Consider the following 21,756-nt stretch of genomic DNA (forward strand, 5'->3'; position numbering starts at 1 on the left):
CAGGATGGATATAGGTCTGTAGCAGTTTGGATCTAGAGTGTCACCCCCTTTGAAGAGGGGGGATGACCGCGGCAGCTTTCCAATCTCTGGGGATCTCAGACGTTATGAAAGAGAGGTTGAACAGACTAGTAATAGGGGTTGCGACAATTTAGCGGCTAGTTTTAGAAAGAAAGGGTCCAGATTGTCTAGCCCAGCTGATTTGTAGGGGTCCAGATTTTGCAGCGCTTTCAAAACATCAGCTGTCTGAATTTGTGTGAAGGAGAAGCGGGGGGGGCATGGGCAAGTTGCAGCAGAGGGTGCAGAGTTGGTGGCCGGGGTAGTGGTAGCCAGATGGAAAGTATGGCCAGCTGTAGTAAAATGCTTGTTGAAATTCTCGATTATTGTAGATTTATCGGTGGTGATAGTGTTTCCTAGCCTCAGTGCAGTGGGCAGCTGGGAGGAAGTGCTCTTATTCTCCATGGACTTCACATAACTTGAAACGGTCTGAAGTATAGGTCTACAGGCTTTCCATTTGTCTATGTATCAGATGTCAAATCAGATAGTTCTATTGGAAGTATTTCAAATACTATTTTCAAATACCTGGGTTTGTCACGTCTACTCCCGCTCCGGCGCTCGAAAGTTTACTAATCCCTGGTCCTGGCAACCCATCAATACTCACACCGGGCAACCATCATCACACCCGTCGCTATGGGCGGGACCACCCCCCAAAATACTTTAAAGTACTACTTAAGTCGTTTTTGGGGATATATGTACTTGATTTGACTATTCATATTTATTACAACTTTACTTTACGTACTTTATAATATCATATATTTTCCCTGAAAATAGAATTTACTCATTATCCTCCTGTAGCTCAGTTGGTAGAGCATGGCGCTTGCATCGCCAGGGTTGTGAGTTCGATTCCCACGGGCGGCCAGTATGAAAAAATGAATGCGCTCACTGAAATTGTAAGTTGCTCTGGATAAGAACGTCTGCTAAATGACTAAAATGTAAATACATTTAGAATGTTCATTTCTTTATTTTTTAAGGTTTTCTTTAGCTTATAGTATTTTGTCTGTTTCAATATCAGTTGACTATTGGTTACTGTCTCCTGCAATCAATTGTTATTCTCTAGTCAGACATACTATTTGTGTGGTTTTCTGCTTTGTTTTAGGATCATTTTCACATCGTCAGCAGGTTGCTTTGTGTTTTCCTTGTGCACTTTCAGTTAGGGTTGGAAGGACAGTCAGTCATCCCATCCTATCCCATCATATCCCATCCTACCCCATCATATCATACAGGAGAGCAATTTGGTCCAATTCCACCTATCAATATAATGCGTTGTCATTCCTACTGTTGCTGATCTGGCCGACCCACTAAACACAAATACTGTGTTTGTCAATTATGTCCAGAGTGTTGGTGTGTGCCCCTGTCTTTCGGTAAATACAAATTTAAAAAACAATCGTGCCATCTTGTTTGCTCAATATAAGGAATTTTATGTATAGCATTTACTTTTACAGTATGACAGCAGTTAAATATGACAAATTAGTACTTTTTCCACCACTGTACTTAAGTACATTTAAAACCAGATACTTTTAGACTTAGATTTTTACCGGGCAACTTTCACTTTTACTTGAGTTATTTTCTATTAAGGTATCTTTACTTTTACTCAAGTATGACAATTGAGTACTTTTTCCACCACTGTGTATCTGCCCATCTTCCTTTACCCCAGCTCCCCAGCTAACAACAAACGTTCCCTCAACTTTAGAGAACTTTCACTTAAGAGTCTCATTACGTCATTATTAACTAATGTTTTCATAGGAATGTTCCCGTGAAGTGCAAGGAATGTTTCCAAGAGACCATTCCCTTAATGTAAAATAGAACTTACCCAGAACGTGGTTACTATGTTCTCAGAACTTAATGGGAACGTTGCAAGAACATTCATGTGTCCAGTTTTCTGTGAGTTAGAAGGATATTCCATCAATGTCCTACCAAACATACACAGAACATGGTTGCCATGTTCTCAGATTCTAAAATATTAATGTTCTAGACACGTTAAATAAGAACAGTGCAAGAACATTCAAGTGTCCAGTTTTCTGTGGGTTAGGAGACTATTCAAACAAAATCGCAGCACCTCCACCCCCAAACTACTACCCGCGGCTATGTTCGTTATATGTTGTCAGTATGTGCATGGACTACAAGTAGTGTAAATATGTAGTTACAAGTTCTTTACATATATTGAAAGGACATTTCAGAACCTTTGAAATTCACACCCATTTCAAAGAAGCAACCATTCCCACCCAGCAAACAGCCTCTTTCGAAGTGCTGACGGCTGTGAAAATACAATGTATTTTTTCTAAGCATTTTTTAAATGGATATTCTTAATACTGTTTTGTCCCTGTTTCAACATTTAAAAATCCTAATAGTCTTTGTTTGGGATGGAAATAAAGTATTGAATCTTGATGTTATGTGTGTTATGCTATTTATCTGTGATTTAGCAGTGAATTGTGCAGTCCCAGTATGACCACAAGAGGACACCACTCACCTGTTTTAATGTTGAGAGAAGTTTGCCAAGGGAGTTAACGGCATAGAATTAGGAATTACAATAGTAATTTAATAGGAGCTATATGGTCCTTCCCTTGCATTTGTATATTATTATTATTATTATTATTATTATCATTATTGTCATTATTGACATCATCTATGAAATGGCAGCAGTTGAGAGAAGTTTGCCAAGTGAGTCAACAGCAATGTCATAAAGATTACATTGTACAGTGGGGAAAAAAAAGTATTTAGTCAGCCACCAATTGTGCACGTTCTCCCACTTAAAAAGATGAGAGAGGCCTGTCATTTTCATCATAGGTACACGTCAACTATGACAGACAAATTGAGAAAAGAAAATCCAGAAAATCACATTGTAGGATTTTTAATGAATTTATTTGCAAATTATGGTGGAAAATAAGTATTTGGTCACCTACAAACAAGCAAGATTTCTGGCTCTCACAGACCAGTAACTTCTTCTTTAAGAGGCTCCTCTGTCCTCCACTCGTTACCTGTATTAATGGCACCTGTTTGAACTTGTTATCAGTATAAAAGACACCTGTCCACAACCTCAAACAGTCACACTCCAAACTCCACTATGGCCAAGACCAAAGAGCTGTCAAAGGACACCAGAAACAAAATTGTAGACCTGCACCAGGCTGGGAAGACTGAATCTGCAATAGGTAAGCAGCTTGGTTTGAAGAAATCAACTGTGGGAGCAATTATTAGGAAATGGAAGACATACAAGACCACTGATAATCTCCCTCGATCTGGGGCTCCACGCAAGATCTCACCCTGTGGGGTCAAAATGATCACAAGAACGGTGAGCAAAAATCCCAGAACCACACGGGGGGACCTAGTGAATGACCTGCAGAGAGCTGGGACCAAAGTAACAAAGCCTACCATCAGTAACACACTACGCCACCAGGGACTCAAATCCTGCTTAAGCCAGTACATGTCCAGGCCCGTCTGAAGTTTGCTAGAGTGCATCCAGAAGAGGATTGGGAGAAAGTCATATGGTCAGATGAAACCAAAATATAACTTTTTGGCAAAAACTCAACTTGTCGTGTTTGGAGGACAAAGAATGCTGAGTTGCATCCAAAGAACACCATACCTACTGTGAAGCATGGGAGTGAAAACATCATCCTTTGGGGCTGTTTTTCTGCAAAGGGACCAGGACGACTGATCCGTGTAAAGGAAAAATGAATGGGGCCATGTATCGTGAGATTTTGAGTGAAAACCTCCTTCCATCAGCAAGGGCATTGAAGATGAAACGTGGCTGGGTCTTTCAGCATGACAATGATCCCAAACACACCGCCCGGGCAACGAAGGAGTGGCTTCGTAAGAAGCATTTCAAGGTCCTGGAGTCTCCAGATCTCAACCCCATAGAAAATCTTTGGAGGGAGTTGAAAGTCCGTGTTGCCCAGCGACAGCCCCAAAACATCACTGCTCTAGAGGAGATCTGCATGGAGGAATGGGCCAAAATACCAGCAACAGTGTGTGAAAACCTTGTGAAGACTTACAGAAAACGTTTGACCTGTGTCATTGCCAACAAAGGGTATATAAGAAAGTATTGAGAAACTTTTGATATTGACCAAATACTTATTTTCCACCATAATTTGCAAATAAATTCATTAAAAATCCTACAATGTGATTTTCTGGATTTTTTTTTCTCATTTTGTCTTTCATAGTTGACGTGTACCTATGATGAAAATTACAGGCCTCTCTCATCTTTTTAAGTGGGAGAACTTGCACAATTGGTGGCTGACTAAATACTTTTTTTCCCCACTGTATATGTGCATTTTTAAGGCTCCATTTCTTCAACTACACAAGTGTAACGTGCTGTAATGTGACAACAACATTTGTTAAGTCATTTATATTCAACAAAAGCTTTTTTGAGGGTGTGTGTACTCCACTACATAAGTGTAACATGCGTCTTAACGTGACAACATTTGTTCATTCATTTATATATATAAAAAGGTAATTGTGTATGTGTGTGTGTGTGTGTGTGTGTTTGTGTGTGCGCGCTTCAGCTTCAGCTCACAGAGGAATGGCGTGACATTCTCCTGTAGAATTCTCTGATACAGTGCAGAATTCATGGTTCCTTCTGTTAAGGCAATGGTCATGCAGCAATAAACAATATTCCAAAACACACAATTAAGACTTACATGAAAATAGCTAAAAAGCAACACGTGAAGTTTTGGAATGACCTAGTCAAAGTCCAGACCTAATCCCAATCGAGATGTTGTGGAAGGACTTGAAACGTGCAGTTCATGCTTGAAAATCCACAAATGTCGCTGAGTTAAAGCTGTTCAGCATGCAAGAGTGGGCCAAAATTCCTCCACAGCGATGTGAGAGACTGATCAACAACTACAGGAAGCATTTGGTTGCAGTCATTGCAGCTAAAGGTGGCACAACCAGTTATTGAGTGTAAGGAGGCAATTACTTTTTCACACAGTGGAATTGGGTGTTGCATAACTTTGTTAATTAAATAAATAAAATAAGTATATATTTTGTGTTATTTGTAAACTCAGGTTCCCTTTATCTAATATTAGGTTTTGGTTTACGATCTGATATTACTCAGTATAAAAAATATGCAAAAAGAGAAACTCAGAAAGGGGGCAAATACTTTTTCACAGCACTTAGATAGATTTCATAACCAAGGTCTTGTTTTGAGGGTGGCACCATCGAGATTAATATCAACATGCTCCGCCCAGATATAGCAAGGACACAGTTGAGATAATATTAGCTAATTTGCATATCATAATTCAAAAACCCATCAATTTGTGAGCCATGTCTACCTCCACGAGAACAAACTGGAGGTGTTCCACAACGACACCTTCTCTGGCCTGGAGACACTGGAGTACCTGCAGGTAGGCCTGCCATCATTACTACCCATCAGAACCCTCAATAAACACTGTGATCAGTCATCATGTCTCCTGAGTGGCGCAGTGGTCTAAGGCACTGCATCGCAGTGCTAACTGTGCCACTAGAGATCCTGGTTCGAATCCAGGCTCTGTCGTAGCCGGCTGCGACTGGGAGACTCATGGGCGGCGCACAACTGGCCCAGCGTCGTCCAGGGTAGGGGAGGGAATGGCCGGTAGGGATGTAGCTCAGTTGATAGAGCATGGTGTTTGCAACGCCAGGGTTGTGGGTTTGATTCCCACGGGGGGCCAGTATAAAAAAATAAATACATGTATTCACTAACTGTAAGTCGCTCTGGATAAGAGCGTCTGCTAAATGATGTAAATGTAATCATCCATACTTACTGTGACAATGATAATAAATGATGTGTGATCTCCTGAGCAGGGTGAGTTCCTGTTTGTGTCATTTGACTTTACCTCTATCCCCTCTACCTACAGGCTGACTACAATGTCAGCAAACGCATCGACAGCGGGGCGCTATGCTACCTGCATAAACTACGCGTGCTCATCCTCAATGACAACCTGACCCCTTCTCTACCTCCTCACCTCTTCAGGTATCTACCTGCTTATTAACCCTTCACTGTGTTACACGTGGCTTACCATGTCCACATGATGGGTCTGTTTCTCACTCTGTCTGAAGAAGTTGTTTTCAATCACATTTATAACATGTATCAATCATGTTCCTTATTCTTCAATAACATGATCACCAATTCCAATCTTTCGCAATGTGGAAATTGGAATTTCAGTTTCATTCCTGAATTGAAATGGAATTGACCCCAGCCCTAATGATCCCTTCCACCCCCAGATCTGTGTCTCTGACCCACCTGGACCTGCGGGGGAACCGTCTGAAGAGCCTGGCCTACGCCGGGACCCTGGAGTACGTGGGCCGCAGCCTGATGGAGCTCCAGCTGGAGGAGAACCCCTGGATCTGTGGCTGTGAGGCTGTCCAGCTGCAGACCTGGCTGGGACACATCCCCTACACTGCGGTGGTGGGGGACATCACCTGCGAATACCCCTTCCACCTGCACGGGAAAGACCTGAGGGAGATACCACGCAAAGAGCTGTGTGCTGGAGAGGTGGAGGGAGAGGGGGAAAAGGAGAAGGAGAAGGAGGGAGAGAGGGAGAAGCAAGGAGGGGTACAGCCTCCTCAGCATCCGCCCTCTAACCCCAAAGCGAACCCCAACCCTGGGATGCCCAGACCCACCAAGCCATCCTCCATGGTTCACCATCAGAACACACATACCTCATCTTCGTCAACGTCTTCATCATCAGCGGAGCGGAGGGAGAGAGACAGGTCCCCTCGGCCCACCAAGCGTCCCCGGCCCTCCAGGACGCCCCCCACCCAGCGTAGCCTCCTCCTCAACCAGCCCCCTCCCATCGCGGGGTACCAGACTCGCCCCCCCATCCCCATCATCTGTCCTCTGGGGTGCACCTGTAACCTCCACATCTCAGGTACAGTTTGGATGGTACCTCTTTGGCTCAGCAGTGTGACATCATCACACACAGCGGGGTGACTTCCTGCTCACAGATATAAACAACAACAACATTTGAATAGGCCAAGACTGCTACTATTGGGCTCTTCACAATGTGGCCATGCCACAAGGGACACAAACTATAGGGACAATCATGGCACTACGCACCAGCAGTGACAAATCTGAATGATGTTGTTGTCTGTAAACAGGAAGTCGCCCCGCTGTGTCTGATGATGTCATACTGCTGAGACTACCTTTGCATATGTGCTCAATGCAAAACAATTTGGGCTGAAATGTTGTATGAAAAGAGCTGTACAAATAAAGTTGATTCACTATAATTGTTCCAGACCTAGGGTTGACAGTCAACTGTAAGGAGAGGGGCTTCCATAACGTGTCCCAGCTCACGCCACGCCCCCTCAACGGACGGAAGCTGTACCTCAGCGGCAACCTCATCCAGTGGATCTATAAGTCAGATTTCTGGAATTTTTCCAGTCTGGATCTGCTTCACCTGGGAAACAACCGGATCTCCTTTATTCAGGTTGTTGTTAGCCAGAGGATCTCCTTTATTCAGGTTGTCGTTAGCCAGAGGATCTCCTTTATTCAGGTTGTTGTTAGCCAGAGGATCTCCTTTATTCAGGTTGTTGTTAGCCAGAGGATCTCCTTTATTCAGGTTGTTGTTAGCCAGAGGATCGCCTTTATTCAGGTTGTCGTTAGCCAGAGGATCTCCTGTATTCAGGTTGTCATTAGCCAGAGGATCTCCTGTATTCAGGTTGTCTTTAGCCAGAGGATCTCCTGTATTCAGGTTGTCTTTAGCCAGAGGATCTCCTTTATTCAGGTTGTCATTAGCCAGAGGATCTCCTGTATTCAGGTTGTCGTTAGCCAGAGGATCTCATTTATTAATGTTGTCTTTAGCGAGAGGAGCTCCTTTATTCAGGTTGTCTTTAGCCAGAGGATCTCCTTTATTCAGGTCATCTTTAGCCAGAGGATCTCCTAGGGTTCAGATTATGTTTTGCCAGAGGCTTCATACACGGGGAGAACTAATGGCCACGTTTGATATCTATGATTTAATGATGCGTAAAAAATAAACAATAGGCCTATAACCTAGATTACAGCGTACACATGGATAAAATTGAGGGGCCCTGTAGCGCAATGGGCAAGACGCCCCTGTATTTACCTTCTCTTTTGCTCCCTCTCTGTCTCTCTCTCTCTCTTTCGCTCGCTCGCTCTCTCCCTCTCTGTGTGTCACGCTCTCTCTCTCTCTCCCCCCCCCCCTCTCTCTCTTTGTCACTCTCTCTCCTTTCTCTCTCTCTTTCTCTCTGTCTGGTTCTCCAGGAGGGAGCGCTCTCCAGCCTGCCGACCCTGAGGAGTCTCTACCTGAACGGCAACAAACTGCAGAGGCTTAGCCCACACATGTTCCTGGGTCTTCTTAACCTCAGGTAGGACTGACAGGCACACACATGCACACACACACACACACACACTCCTGGCTTCTATATGATCATGTCTCCCTGTAGGTACCTGTACTTTGAGTACAATGAGATCGGTGTGGTGGAGGCGGGAGTGTTCAGCCCCATGCCGTCTCTCCAGCTGCTCTTCCTCAACGCTAACCTGCTGAGGTCACTTCCTGTCGGAGTGTTCCAGGGCATCTCCCTCTCCCGCCTCAACCTCCGCAACAACCACTTCCTCAGCCTGCCTGTAGAGGGGGTGTTAGAGCACCTCACTGGACTGGTGCAGGTAGGGGGAGGAAGGGATGGGGAGGGGTCTTTGTAGGGGGTTACGTGCGTGTGCAGACAGGGTGTGTGTTGTGGGGCGGTGTGTATGGGTATAGGTGTTTGTGTGTAAAGTGCAAAGTGTATGGGCACAGATGTGTGTGTCAGTCTGTCTGTAAAGGGGATCCTAGAGCATCTAACTGGACTAGTCCAGATATGTATAATTTTGTACGGCACCAATCACATTCCTTTTGTCATTATCTCCTCCCAGGTGGACCTGCAGCAGAACCCATGGGAGTGCAGGTGTGATGCGGCCCCTCTGAAGCGCTGGCTGGAGGGCCTGAGTGCGGTGGTGGTGGTGGGGGAGGTGGTCTGTCACTCACCAGAAGAGACCACAGGTACTGGTGCTAAGTCTCATGGCAGCACAGTTCACATTACCATACCATTTACCATTCCCCTCCCCTTGACGCTTCCCAGGTGTAAAGGAGTGTCTATGTGAATTAATTAATCGAGCACCACTTGTTTGTTCTGAGTCATTAAGAAACTATCATTTAGCAACAAGGGATAAATACAACTTATCATATAATTCTATCTGAAGGCAATTGAGTACATTTAAATGACAAGGCAACGCATTCATGGAGAACAGTAGATACTTTATAAACAACAGATTTATTAAGAAATAACCAGGATAATGTGCTGAATGTACAGGATGAATGAATAATAAAGATTTTGGCAAAATGCTAAATGGAATCAAACTAAGAAAGGAAGGGAAAATGTGTGGGGTATTTCCATAGCATTTCATGAAATGGAAAAAAGAGAAGCAGTTTGAATGTCCTGAATACGAATAGAGACAGCAATTTTCAAGGGAAAGATAGCCAATAATAACAGATACAAAAGTAACAAACACAGATTACACGCTCACATTAACATCTGGGAAGATGAGATCGAGCTGGACAACTCTCTTACATATTTGTCTGGAACCAACGGTCTTCAGAGAACTCTCCAGGCACGCAGAGTCCAAAACAACGGATTTCAGAAGCAATGTTTCCTCTAAGCTGATTTATACAAGCCCGTGCAGAGTCACATGAGATTGAGCTATACTAGAGTTTGCCCCGTTAGTTAACACCAGGGGTGTCAAACTCAATACATGTAGGGCCTAGTGTCTGCTAGTCAGGATAGTTCTTTACTAATCAGTGACCTTAATTAATCAATCAAGGGAGGAGCGAAAACCCGCAGACACTCGGCGGAATGAGTTTGACACCTGTGGTTTATAATATCAATGTTTCCCTGTACTGTGGGAATTGTGATCGAATCAACATAATATTAGCCGCTTTCAATGAAACATACCAAAAACACAAGACTTAGTATGTGATTTTGTTTTAAGCAGAGCAGACCGGAGGAGGATTCTATTGCGCTTGTTTTGAGATCAATGTATGTAGCCGCGTGTGCACATTTGTGCATATTCTTTGCTAGTTAGTGAGTTGGGGAGTGATTGATTCCTGCAAGAGCACAAAACATGTACATTTCTAGGCATCATTGATAAGCAAGTCAGGTAAACAGCATTTTTTATATCTTAAAGGGGCAGTGTTGTATTTTGAGACAGGCTTGAATAAGCTAAGCCAATAGGCAAAGGCTAGCATATGTTTTTGTCTAACTCTCTTTAATGTTAATGGTATGGGAATAATAATGCATTTCATTTCGTCTTGTGGTTTCTTGCATCATACAACACAATACAACAACATTTTCAGTCACATACACTACATGACCAAAAGTATGTGGACACCTGCTCTTCAAACATTTCATTCCAAAATCATGGGCATTAATATGGAGTTGGTCCCCCCTTTGCTGCTATAACAGCCTCCACTCATCTGGAAAGGCTTTCCACTAGATGGTGGGACATTGCTGCTGCGACTTGCTTCCATTCAGCAACAAGAGCATTAGTAAGGTCGGGCACTGATGTTGGGCGATTAGGCCTGGCTTGCAGTCGGCGTTCCAATTCATCCCAAAAGTGTTCGATTGGGTTGAGGTCAGGGCTCTGTGCAGGCCAGTCAAGTTCTTCCACACCGATCTCGACAAACCAGTTCTGTATGGACCTCGCTTTGTGCACGGGGGCATTGTCATGCTGAAACAGGAAAGGGCCTTCCCAAACTTTTGCCACATAGTTGGAAGCACAGAATCATCTAGAATGTCATTGTATGCTGTAGCGTTAACATGTCCTTTCACTGGAACTAAGGGGCCTAGCCCGAACAATGAAAAACAGTCCCAGACCATTATTCCACCTCCACCAAACTCTACAGTTGGCACTATGCATTCGGGCAGGTAGCATTCTCCTGGCATCCGCCAAACACAGATTTGTCTGTCGGACTGCCAGATGATGAAGCGTGATTCATCACTCCAGAGAACGCATTTCCACTGCTACAGAGTCCAATGGCGGCGAGCTATACACCACTCCAGCTGACGCTTGGCATTGCGCATGGTGATCTTAGACTTGTGTGCGACTGCTCGGCCATGGAAACCCATTTCATGAAGCTCACCATAACAGCCCTACATAAGACAGAAGATTACTTAAGGCAAAAAACTAAAGAAGGGTGGTTGGTCGGAGTGGATAGGTAGGCATATTCGAGAAAGTCTAGCAGCCCAAAGGTTGTGTGTTCAAATCTCATCATGGCGAATTTGAGCTAATTAGCAACTTTTCTACTACTTACTACTTTTTAGCTACTTTGCAACTACTTAGCATGTTAGCTAACCCTTCCCATAACCCTAACCATAACCTTAACGCTTTAACCTAACTACTAACCTTAACCCTAACCCCTAACCTAGCTAACGTTAGCCAGCTATTCAACGTTAGCTTTAGCCACCTAGCTAACGTTAGCAACAACAAAATGTCATTCGTAACATATCATACGTTTCACAAATTCGTAACATATTGTACAATTTGCAAATTCGTAATATATTGTACTAATTGCAATTCATAACATATACGAATTGTAATTCGTAACATGTCATACAAAATGGATGATGGACATCCACAAATTAATACATACCATACGAAACGTAACATATCATACTAAATGGGGTCTCCCGAATTTACGTACAGAATAATACAAAATAATCTGAGACCAGGTTGTGCTACAGGAAAACTGTGTTATTCAGTTCATTGGACAGCAGATAGTTCAAAGAAGGAGCGACAGTTTAAATCCTATCATTTAAATTTAGTTGATTAGATTACAATCTAGATTAGATTACAATCTGGGTGTGTTTTCCTTCAGGTTGGACATGAGTTTCTGCTTGAATTTGGTTAAAAGGACAGTGAATTCGTTCATACTTTGAGAACAAAAGTATGTGGACACCTGCTCGTCTAACATTTCATTCCAAAATCATGGGCATTGAAGCGTGATTCATCACTCCAGAGAACGCGTTTCCACTGCTCCAAAGTCCAATGGCGGTGAGTTTTACACCACTCCAGCCGATGCTTGGCATTGCGCATGGTGATCTTTGGCTTGTGTGCGGCTGCTCGGCCATGGAAACCCATTTCATGAAGCTCCCGACGAACAGTTCTTAAGCTGACGTTGCTTCCAGAGGCAGTTTGGAACTCGGTAGTGAGTGTTGCAACCGAGGACAGACGATTTTTACGTGCACTCAGCGGTCCCATTTTGTGAGCTTGTGTGGCCTACCACTTTGCGGCTGAGCCGTTGTTGCTCCTACATGTTTCCACTTTGTCACGCCCTGACTCTGGGGACTCTTATTTGTTGAGTCAGGGTGTGTATTTTCTATGTGGTGTAGGTCTATGTTATAAGTCTAGTATGTCTAGATCTATGTTGGCCGGTGTGGTTCCCAATCAGAGGCAGCTGTCGCTCGTTGTCTCTGATTGGGGACCATACTTAGGCAGCCTATTGGCACTAGTGGGTTGTGGGATCTTGTTCCGTGTGAGGTTTGTTGTGTGTACCTTAGGACGTCACGTGTCGTTGGTTTATTGTTTTGTTGTGTGTTTATTCATGTAATAAACATGTTTACATATCATGCTCCGCCTTGGTCTGACCCGTTCATCAACGAACGTGACACACTTCAGAATAACAGCACTTACAGTTGACTGGGGCAGCTCTAGCGGGGCAGAAATTTGACGAACTGACTTGTTGGAAAGATGGCATCCTATGACGGTGCCACGTTGAAAGTCACTGAGCTCTTTCTACTGCCAATGTTTGTCTATGGAGATTGCATGACTGTGTGCTAGATGTTATACACCTGTCAGCAACAGGTGTGGCTGAAATAGCCAAATCCACTCATTTGAAGGGTTGTCTACATACATTTGTATATATAGTGTACTTGTCTGAAGGACAAGTGGCTAAAAAGGTTAATGTTTTCAAAAGGCTCATGGAATGTATGTCTACATGGAACATCACACATTGGCTGCTACTGTAGGCTGTATCATAGAACAGCTATTTCAATAGCTACAGTATTTACAAGTCATTTAGCTATAACAAACATAACCAGACCATGGGATTACAGGATGTTAGTGTGGGACAATACGATATGGGATGTGGCTCCTATAATTATTATATAAATAAGGTTGTGTACCTTCCCGCTGGGCACAGACGTCAATTCAACATCTATTCCACGTTGGTTCAACGTAATTTCATTGAAATTACGTGGAAACATATTTGATTCAACCAGGGTGTGCCCAGGGGGTTGTCATGCATAGGCTTTGACTATTAGCGATGCTAATTTGGACACGCAAAAACAGTACGCCCAATACAAAGAGATGGATACTAGTGGGCACAATAGTTAGGTTCACCTTTACAGGAGTGCCAAAACAAACATCTTAGTCACAGTTGTATAGGCAAGTGGGGATGCTCAGCCTCACTTCACTTACTGGCAGGACAATCAATGGCGATATTAGTTGACACTGAACATTCCTTCGGTAAAATAAAAGTGTACACCTACCTCAATGAGAAGGGTACTTGGAGACACCACAGTTATAGATTATCACCTTAAGATAAGTGTCTAAATCAAAATGTACGACTAAGTCAAATCTAGTCTCGATGAGGGAGCATGGCAACCCCCCTTGCACTCACTAGCAGAACATTCTTAACAATAGGGTGGATATTCAGACCATACTCTATTGCTAGCAGCAGCTCAATAACCGTAGGCTACCAGTCAAACACTGGACAGCCTATTTAGCTACATTTGTTACCAAAAACAGTACCTCGACTCAGAGAGAGAGGCAATAATACAGAGACTCCAGGTTACCAGTTACAAACTTAGTAGCAATGTCCAAAATATCACCAGGAGGAGCCAACAGCAGTTTACACCTAGTAGGCTATTCTTCTGCAAAACAGTACATCTATTCCGAATAGAGAGGTACAGGTACAAACACAAACTTGCTTTTAGGGTACAACCTTAGAACAAGCGTTAAAATGAATGCACCTAAAGGGTTTTAAGGCGCAAACGGCTATGGAGAAGAATCAGCAATCACTTACAATTTCACTCGCTAGCAGAGGGGAAGTTGAAAAAAAGGATCAGTAATATCACACCACAACAGACAAATTAAACCACAAACGGCAAGTATGACCACAAACAGTTCATTACCAGACAGTCTATTCAGTTTAAAGTGGGATTTTTATTGTAGTTTTTTAGTATTTTTTTTTTAGTTTTGGAGAATAGCCTAAGCTCATTGAACACCAAGTGACAAAATTGCCAAATCCAAGGATTTTGGCTGTGGCTGAATTGCATCATAACAAAGGCTATAACAAACATAACCATTGCCTTGGGACTATAGGATGATAGTGTGGGACAGTACAATATGGGAGGCGGCTCCTATAATCATCACCACTCACGCTAAGGGAATTACGTGGTATGCTGTTATCAGTATTACACAACAGGGAACCAGTATCACGTCAGCTTGTGACGTGGTTAAACTCAATGTGTAGCCACTGATAACATTCCACTGTGAACAGATGTCAATTCACGTTGGTTCAATGTAATGTTATTGAAATGGCGTGAAAACAACGTTGATTCAACCAGTGTGTGCCCAGTGGGATACACCAGTACAGGTTACTATGTTAACATTAACCCAACAAAACATACATTGTTTAGAAAGATGTAGGGATTACAAATGTCTAGGTTACGACCTTACAACACGTCACAAGAAAAGTTGAATATGCCTATACACTCTGGTAGGCGGTTAGTCATTTAGACGGGGAGAGAGGGAGCTTTTTCTCTTTCAATCTCGCTGTCTTTCACTAACTGAAGAGAACTAAAAAGTTAACATTTGTATTTAATTAGCAGTGTTATATTCTGCACGGAATAGCAAGTCAGTTAAGGCCATGAACACCATCAGTTTTAATAACGTCTGCGGTTTGAGCAAGTCAAACTCACTTTTAGCACCTTGGTGCAGCTGTTCGGTTCGGAAGAGAGAGAGTGAACAATTCCATTACGGTTTTATGCGACATAAACCAAGAAGGATGAGTTGATATTATTTAATCAGCTCAAAGACCAATGCCTATAGTGGTTAGAACAAATGTGCCAAGCGGAACGTACTTGTAGGTTTTTACAAGTTGACGCATTTATTCCAAACAATAGTACCATTTGCTGACAAACTACAGTCATGGTCAAAAGTTTTGAGAATGACACAAATACTAATTTTCACAAAGTCTGCTGCCTCAGTTTTGATGATGGCAATTTGCATATACTACAGAATGTCATAAAGAGTGATCAGATGAATTGCAATTAATTGCAAAGTCCCTCTTTGCCATGACAATGAATTTAATCCCCAAAAAACATTTCCACTGCATTTCAGCCCTGCCACAAAAGGACCAGCTGCCATCACGTCAGTGATTCTCTCGTTAACAGGTGAGAGTGTTGACGAGGACAAGGCTGGAGAGCACTCTGTCATGCTGATTGAGTTAGAATAACAGACTGGAAGCTTTAAAATGAGGGTGGTGCTTGAAATCATTGTTCTTCCTCTGTTAACCATGGTTACCTGCAAGGAAACACGTGCCGTCATCATTGCGTTGCACAAAAAGGGCTTCACAGGCAAGGATATTGCTGCTAGTAAGATTGCACCTAAATCAACCATTTATCGGATCATCAAGAACTTCAAGGAGAGAGGTTCAATTGTTGTGAAGAAGGCGTCAGGGCACCCAAGAAAGTCTAGCAAGCGCCAGGACCGTCTCCTAAAGTTGATTCAGCTGCGGGATCGGGGCACCACCAGTGCAGAGCTTGCTCAGGAATGGCAGCAGGCAGATGTGAGTGCATCTGCATGCACAGAGAGAAGAAGACTTTTGGAGGATGGCCTGGTGTCAAGAAGGGAAGCAAAGAAGCCACTTCTCTCCAGGAAAAACATCAGGGACAGACTGATATTCTGCAAAAGGTACAGGGATTGGACTGCTGAGAACTGGGGTAAAGTCATTTTCTCTGATTAATCCCCTTTCCGATTGTTTGGGGCATCCGGAAAACACCTTGTCCGGAGAAGACAAGGTGAGCGCTACCATCAGTCCTGTGTCATGCCAACAGTAAAGCATCCTGAGACCATTCATGTGTGGGGTTGCTTCTCAGCCAAGGGAGTGGGCTCACTCACAATTTTGCCTAAGGACACAGCCATGAATAAAGAATGGTACCAACACATCCTCCGAGAGCAACTTCTCCCAACCATCCAAGAACAGTTTGGTGACGACCAATGCCTTTTCCAGCATGATGGAGCACCTTGCCATAAGGCAAATGTGATAACTAAGTGGCTTGGGGAACAAAACATCAACATTTTGGGTCCATGCCCAGGAAACTCCCCAGACCTTAATCCCATTGAGAACTTGTGGTCGATCCTCAAGAGGCGGGTGGACAAACAAAAACCCACAAATTCTGACAAACTCCAAGCATTGATTATGCAAGAATGGGCTGCCATCAGTCAGGATGTGGCCCAGAAGTTAATTGACAGCATGCCAGGGCGGATTGCAGAGGTCTTGAAAAAGAAGAATCAACACTGCAAATATTGACTCTTTGCATAAACTTAATGTAATTGTCAATAAAAGCCTTTGACACTTATGGAATACTTGTAATTATACTTCAGTATACCATAGCAACATCTGACAAAAATATATCATAACACTGAAGCAGCAAACTTTGTAAAGACCAATACTTGTGTCATTCTCAAAACTTTTGACCACGACTGTACAGGGTAAAGCTTGGTTATCACAATCTCGCCAGAACAACTGTGTAGTCTAGCATTTGATTACGACTCAAAACAATAACCAGTATGCTATGTCTGTAGGCAAGCTCAAAATTAGGCAATTATGACCCAGAGATTTCTACACGGCCATTCACGCATTTAATTCAATTAAGTTGCTCCTCAGTACATGGCAACTCGTTACGGCCTATAACGAGTTGATATCAAATCAATGAGACTGCTGTAGTGCGTATCATACGAACTTCCCACTATGGTCTCGTGTCTATCAACTAACTGCCCGTCCTTCTCAAATCAAACAACTGTATTTCTCTAGCCCTGTTCTCGACAGTTAGATTCACAATTAGATAAACATTAATACTCTATATCAAAGATTTAAACAGCTGTGTTCTCGACAGGCTTAGGAGGATGTCAGCATTAGAGGGACATCAGGTGGAGTGGTACATTTGTGTTGGAGGGTATTGTCCTATGGTAATTTTGCAACCCAATCATAACTCATGTTTTTGGGTTGTTGCTGAATGTGTTCTGTGCATGAAAAAATGGTTTTGGTTAGTGTGATATTGTAGTGGGTGTGGTCAGTTTTCCTAGATGGGGTGATCCGTTGAAACTCATTTGAAACCATTCTGTCAATTATATTTCAACATATCGGTGTTAAAATTAATAGTTATTGGTAGTGTTATAAAATATAATAACTACTCATGTAAACAATTATTATATTTTATGAAATCTGATTTATAGTACTGTCCCACTTCCCTTGAATGGTGTTTGAATAGTGGGACAGGTACAGTGAGGGAAAAAAGTATTTGATCCCCTGCTGATTTTGTACGTTTGCCCACTGACAAAGACATGATCAGTCTATAATTTTAATGGTAGGTTTATTTGAACAGTGAGAGACAGAATAACAACAAAAAAAATCCAGAAAAACACATGTCAAAAATGTTATAAATTGATTTGCATTTTAATGAGGGAAATAAGTATTTGACCCCCTCTCAATCAGAAAGATTTCTGGCTCCCAGGTGTCTTTTATACAGGTAACGAGCTGAGATTAGGAGCACACTCTTAAAGGGAGTGCTCCCAATCTCAGCTTGTTACCTATATAAAAGACACCTGTCCACAGAAGCAATCAATCAATCAGATTCCAAACTCTCCACCATGTCCAAGACCAAAGAGCTCTCCAAGGATGTCAGGGACAAGATTGTAGACCTACACAAGGCTGGAATGGGCTACAAGACCATCGCCAAGTAGCTTGGTGAGAAGGTGACAACAGTTGGTGCGATTATTCACAAATGGAAGAAACACAAAGAACTGTCAATCTCCCTCGGCCTGGGGCTCCATGCAAGATCTCACCTTGTGGAGTTGCAATGATCACGAGAATGGTGAGGAATCAGCCCAGAACTACACGGGAGGATCTTGTCAATGATCTCAAGGCAGCTGGGACCATAGTCACCAAGAAAACAATTGGTAACACACTACGCCGTGAAGGACTGAAATCCTGCAACGCCCCCAAGGTCCCCCTGCTCAAGAAAGCACATATACAGGCCCGTCTGAAGTTTGCCAGTGAACATCTGAATGATTCAAAGGAGAACTGGATGAAAGTGTTGTGGTCAGATGAGACCAAAATTGAGCTCTTTGGCATCAACTCAACTCGCCGTGTTTGGAGGAGGAGGAATGCTGCCTATGACCCCAAGAACACCATCCCAGCCGTCAAACATGGAGGTGGAAACATTATGCTTTGGGGGTGTTTTTCTGCTAAGGGGACAGGACAACTTCACTACATCAAAGGGACGATGGACGGGGCCATGTACCATCAAATCTTGGGTGAGAACCTCCTTCCCTCAGCCAGGGCATTGAAAATGGGTTGTGGATGTGTATTCCAGCATGACAATGATCCAAAACACACGACCAAGGCAACAAAGGAGTGGCTCAAGAAGAAGCACATTAAGGTCCTGGAGTGGCCTAGCCAGTCTCCAGACCTTAATCCCATAGAAGATCTGTGGAGGGAGCTGAAGGTTTGAGTTGCCAAACGTCAGCCTGGAAACCTTAATGACTTGGAGTAGATCTGCAAAGAGGAGTGAAACAAAATTTCTCCTGAGATGTGTGCAAACCTGGTGGCCAACTACAAGAAACGTCTGACCTCTGTGATTACCAATAAGGGTTTTGCCACCAAGTACTAAGTCATGTTTTGCAGAGGGGTCAAATACTTATTTCCCTCATTAAAATGCAAATCAATTTATAACATTTTTGACATGCGTTTTTCTGGATTTTGTTGTTGTTTTTCTGTCTTTCACTGTTCAAATAAACATACCATTAAAATGATAGACTGATCATGTCTTTGTCAGTGGGCAAACATACAAAATCAGCAGGGGATCAAATACTTTTTTCCCTCACTGTAACTTTTCAGCTATACAAATACACAAAATCAACCTTTAATACATTTAAATGTATTTTCCTTCATTAGATATTCTAAAAAACATTGAAATATGTTGTTTTAGTTGTTCATCACATCTCTGAATCGATGCTATATAGCAAATAAACCGCATAGAATGACGGGGTTCATAACATCTCTGAATCGATGCTATATAGCAAATAAACAGCATAGGATGACGGTGGAAGGAATCAGAGGGAAATAACAAGGGTAGGAAAGGAAAGACAGGAAGTAGTGAAGTGTAGGAAAGGAAAGACAGGAAGTAGTGAAGTGTAGGAAAGGGAGGATAGGAAAAAGGCTACATTTATGAAAGAGGACAGAATTTGAAACCATATTACACCTTTTAGCTTGAGGAAATATGAATGAATGTATGAAAAATGTATGCACTCACTAACTGTAAGTCGCTCTGGATAAGAGCGTCTGCTAAATGACTAAAATGTAAATGTAAATGAAATAAGATCGTTTTGAGGCACTTTGGGTGCTCTCCATTTTTCTCCATGGAGAAGTAGTTTGGCTGAGTCGTAGTCATCCTCAGTCTTCATCAGGCCGTCTGAGTACCATTTTGCAGGAAGAAGGCTGATTGTCCTGTGCATTGTCCTATGCTTGAGGTGTGAAATTAACCAAAGGGGGGAGGGCTCCTGCTGTGAACGTGGCCCCCCTCTTCTTGTGTTCTCTGGCCAGTGAAGGGCCCTTGCGTATTCTCATTGTGGTTGATGTCTGGCATGGATGTATGAAGTTGACGCTCCTCTACACAGGTGTGCAGTTTAGGTGAATGCATGGGGCGGCATTTCCACTGTTGTTCCTATATTTGTTTGGTTTGTTGCGCTTCAATGACTTAAAGAAAGTGCCTTTCTTTATATTGTGTATCTTTGTTGTAGGTACAGACCTTCGCTCTCTTTCCCTGGACCTCCTCTGTCCAGACCTGGACACCCACCAGGCCACGGAGGAGAACCAGGGGGAGTGGAACAGCTCCACAGCCCCAGACGGTGATTTCTCTCTGGGCTACCCTGTGCCAGGCCATGGCCCCCTGGGTCCCCTCACCAAGGCCTCCATCCCTCTGTCGGTTCTGGTGCTCAGCCTGCTGGTGCTGTTCGTGTCGGCGTTCTTTGCGGCAGCGGCGCTGATCGCCTACGCCCTGAGGAGGCGGGACAAGCTGCCGTTCCGGCGGCAGGGAGAGGTGGATCTGGCCGGGATCCAGATGGAATGTGGGATATTCACCGAGCAGCAGCACCACAGGTTACCGGTACCGGAGACCCCTCCTCCTCCTCTGTCTGCCTTGGAGCATAGCCACGTATACGATAGCATCCTCCCTGCCGACCCTGGCCCTAACCCTAACCTCAGTCCCTCAACACACATATGCAGTAACCCAGTCTATAAGGATGAGGATGATTCAGCGGTGAAGCAGCAATGGCAACAACAGCAGCAGTTCTCTGGTTCTAAAGAGAAAGGGAATGTGGGAAGATACCGCTCAGCGGGGGAGAGAGAGAGCGAAGGACACTATTGTTTGGTGGCAGAGAGAGAGAGAGAGTGGAACATGGTGTCCCCCCCCCCCATCAGTACCGTTGCCGGGGCAGTGGGACCCCCTCTTTCAGATCTCAGCGGAAACGGGACCCTCTGCCCAACGGTCATAGACAGCCAGGGCCCCACCCCCAAGGTGGGATTGGTTGACTGCCTCTTTGGGATCTCCGGAATGTCCGCCGCCGTCCCAGAGTTCCGAGACCTGCCGGACAGGTATACACGTCCCCCACCACCACGCTATCCCCACCCTCCTCAAACCCCTCAGCCCCCCGAACCCAAAGAGGAACCCAACCAATCCCTTGTGGTTACTACAATGACAGTGTGTGCGGGGCCAAGCAGTAGTAATCAGAGCCAGAACTCAGAGTTTCCGCGAGAGCTGAGAGCGAGACTCAGTACCAAGCCAGATTACATGGAGGTCCTGAACAGATCTTATCAGTTCTAATATATAATGTTACTATGGAACCGCTGGCGATGACAAGAAATAACTCCTGTACTATGTCATGTCTTGAAAATGTTGATATGCAGAGGTAAACCTGTGTGTGGGGAGAGCTGTTAGGACTAAGATGAAGTGACCCTTAGATGAGGCTTTGGAGAGGGTAAGCTGATCCTAGATCAGTGCCTGAGACTAGCAATTATTTGTTGTACCATTGATGACTTTTTATTCCCAGCAAGACAATGTGGTGGGTGTGTGTGTGTTCAAGTTAGACAATGGGGTGGGTGTGTGTGTGTTCAAGTTAGACAATGTGGTGGGTGGTGTGTGTGTTCAAGTTAGACAATGGGGTGGGGGTGTGTGTGTGTTCAAGTTAGACAATGTGGTGGGGGGTGTGTTCATGTTAGCTCTCTAAAGACCCGCTGATGAGACACTCAGTAGCTCTGCCACGCCAATGAGAGAGAGAGAGAGAGAGAGAGAGAGAGAGAGAGAGAGAGAGAGAGAGAGAGAGAGAGAGAGAGAGAGAGAGAGAGAGAGAGAGACACAGGGAGGATATGAGTCAGGAATTAAGTGGTAAAGAGA

The 21,756-nt window shown here is 43.8% G+C and overlaps 1 protein-coding gene across 1 annotated transcript; it reads left to right on the top strand.

Annotated features, from left to right (window-relative positions):
• The first annotated feature begins 1,383 nt into the window (after positions 1–1,383).
• LOC121587159 (SLIT and NTRK-like protein 3) lies at positions 1,384–21,221 on the top strand. The gene is made up of 9 exons (XM_045215323.1): positions 1,384–1,418; positions 5,312–5,393; positions 5,883–5,998; positions 6,250–6,896; positions 7,264–7,454; positions 8,249–8,352; positions 8,431–8,650; positions 8,897–9,023; positions 20,105–21,221. Exons 1-9 carry the CDS (start codon positions 1,384–1,386, stop codon positions 21,184–21,186), a joined length of 2,604 nt encoding a protein of 867 aa, XP_045071258.1. The 3' UTR covers positions 21,187–21,221.
• Positions 21,222–21,756: the final 535 nt, after the last annotated feature.

Source organism: Coregonus clupeaformis, unplaced genomic scaffold (genome assembly GCF_020615455.1).
Source record: "Coregonus clupeaformis isolate EN_2021a unplaced genomic scaffold, ASM2061545v1 scaf0422, whole genome shotgun sequence".
NCBI classification, from domain to species: domain Eukaryota; kingdom Metazoa; phylum Chordata; class Actinopteri; order Salmoniformes; family Salmonidae; genus Coregonus; species Coregonus clupeaformis.